At 31.3% G+C, this 978-nt stretch overlaps 1 protein-coding gene across 1 annotated transcript in view; it reads left to right on the top strand.

Annotated features, from left to right (window-relative positions):
• The window catches only part of LOTGIDRAFT_176067 (hypothetical protein), a gene marked incomplete at both ends in the record, with an annotated part of 1,911 nt that extends 1,042 nt beyond the window's left edge, over positions 1 to 869 (top strand). The window contains one exon of the mRNA XM_009065811.1: positions 813 to 869. Within this exon, the coding sequence (XP_009064059.1) occupies positions 813 to 869 (57 nt within the window). The remainder of the gene's footprint in view (positions 1 to 812) is intronic.
• Between the last annotated feature and the right edge of the window lie 109 nt (positions 870 to 978).

Raw genomic sequence — 978 nt, 5'->3', positions numbered from 1 at the left:
GATTAGTGTTTCTATTTCTGGCTTCTTGCAGTGGTTGTTGTAGTTGGGGAGCATAATGAAAATAACTTGGGGTTAGAAGGGAATGTACAGCGGATGTAACAGGAGGAAGCTGTATATGCTAGCGTGAAAATGTTGGGATCAAATTATGCAAATAAGTCAAACTGGGTTTGGGGATATATAAAGCAAGATGAAAAATGCAAAAAAATATATATTTAGGTGATAAATAATGATGTGAAAAATTATAACAAGTAAAACAAAAACTTACGCAATTGACACGAACCGGTTTTCGAAATATTATCCTTTTTCAAGTGTCGAGGAATATACATCTTTTTACTACTGAAGTTAGGGTAATGGTAGGTTTAGGATATTATAAAATATATACAACTTTTTACTACTGAAGTTAGGGTAATGGTAGGTTTAGGATATTATAAAATATATACAACTTTTTACTACTGAAGTTAGGGGTAATGATAGGTTTAGGATATTATAAAATATATACAACTTTTTACTACTGAAGTTAGGGTAATGGTAGGTTTAGGATATTATAAAATATATACATATTTTTACTGCTGAAGTTAGGGTAATGGTAGGTTTAGGATATTATAAAATATATTCATCTTTTTACTACTAAGGTTCGGGTAATGGTAGGTTTAGGATATTATAAAATATATGAGTAGTATATGTCTTTTCGGATATGACGCATTTCACTTCTGCGCATGCGCAGCTTTTTCAATGCGTCATATCCGAAAAGACACAACTGTTAAAATGTATTATAACAGACTCCCCAAACTGTTAAAAATGTATTATAACAGACTCCATATAAATTACCCAAACCACAGACAAGAATCACTAAAAATAATACAGTATAAAATAACCGCATTAAAAATGTCTTTAATTTTAAAACACGAACAAAAAAAATTCGAAGGAGACGGTTTCTTCTCTGCGCTAACATCTCTCATCCCCAAAGTGGCCAATTTG

The sequence above is a fragment of the Lottia gigantea genome (assembly GCF_000327385.1).
Source record: "Lottia gigantea unplaced genomic scaffold LOTGIsca_704, whole genome shotgun sequence".
NCBI classification, from domain to species: Eukaryota; Metazoa; Mollusca; class Gastropoda; family Lottiidae; genus Lottia; species Lottia gigantea.
The sequence above is the reverse complement of the archived record's forward strand: the minus strand, read 5'-3'. Positions and strand labels throughout refer to the sequence as shown.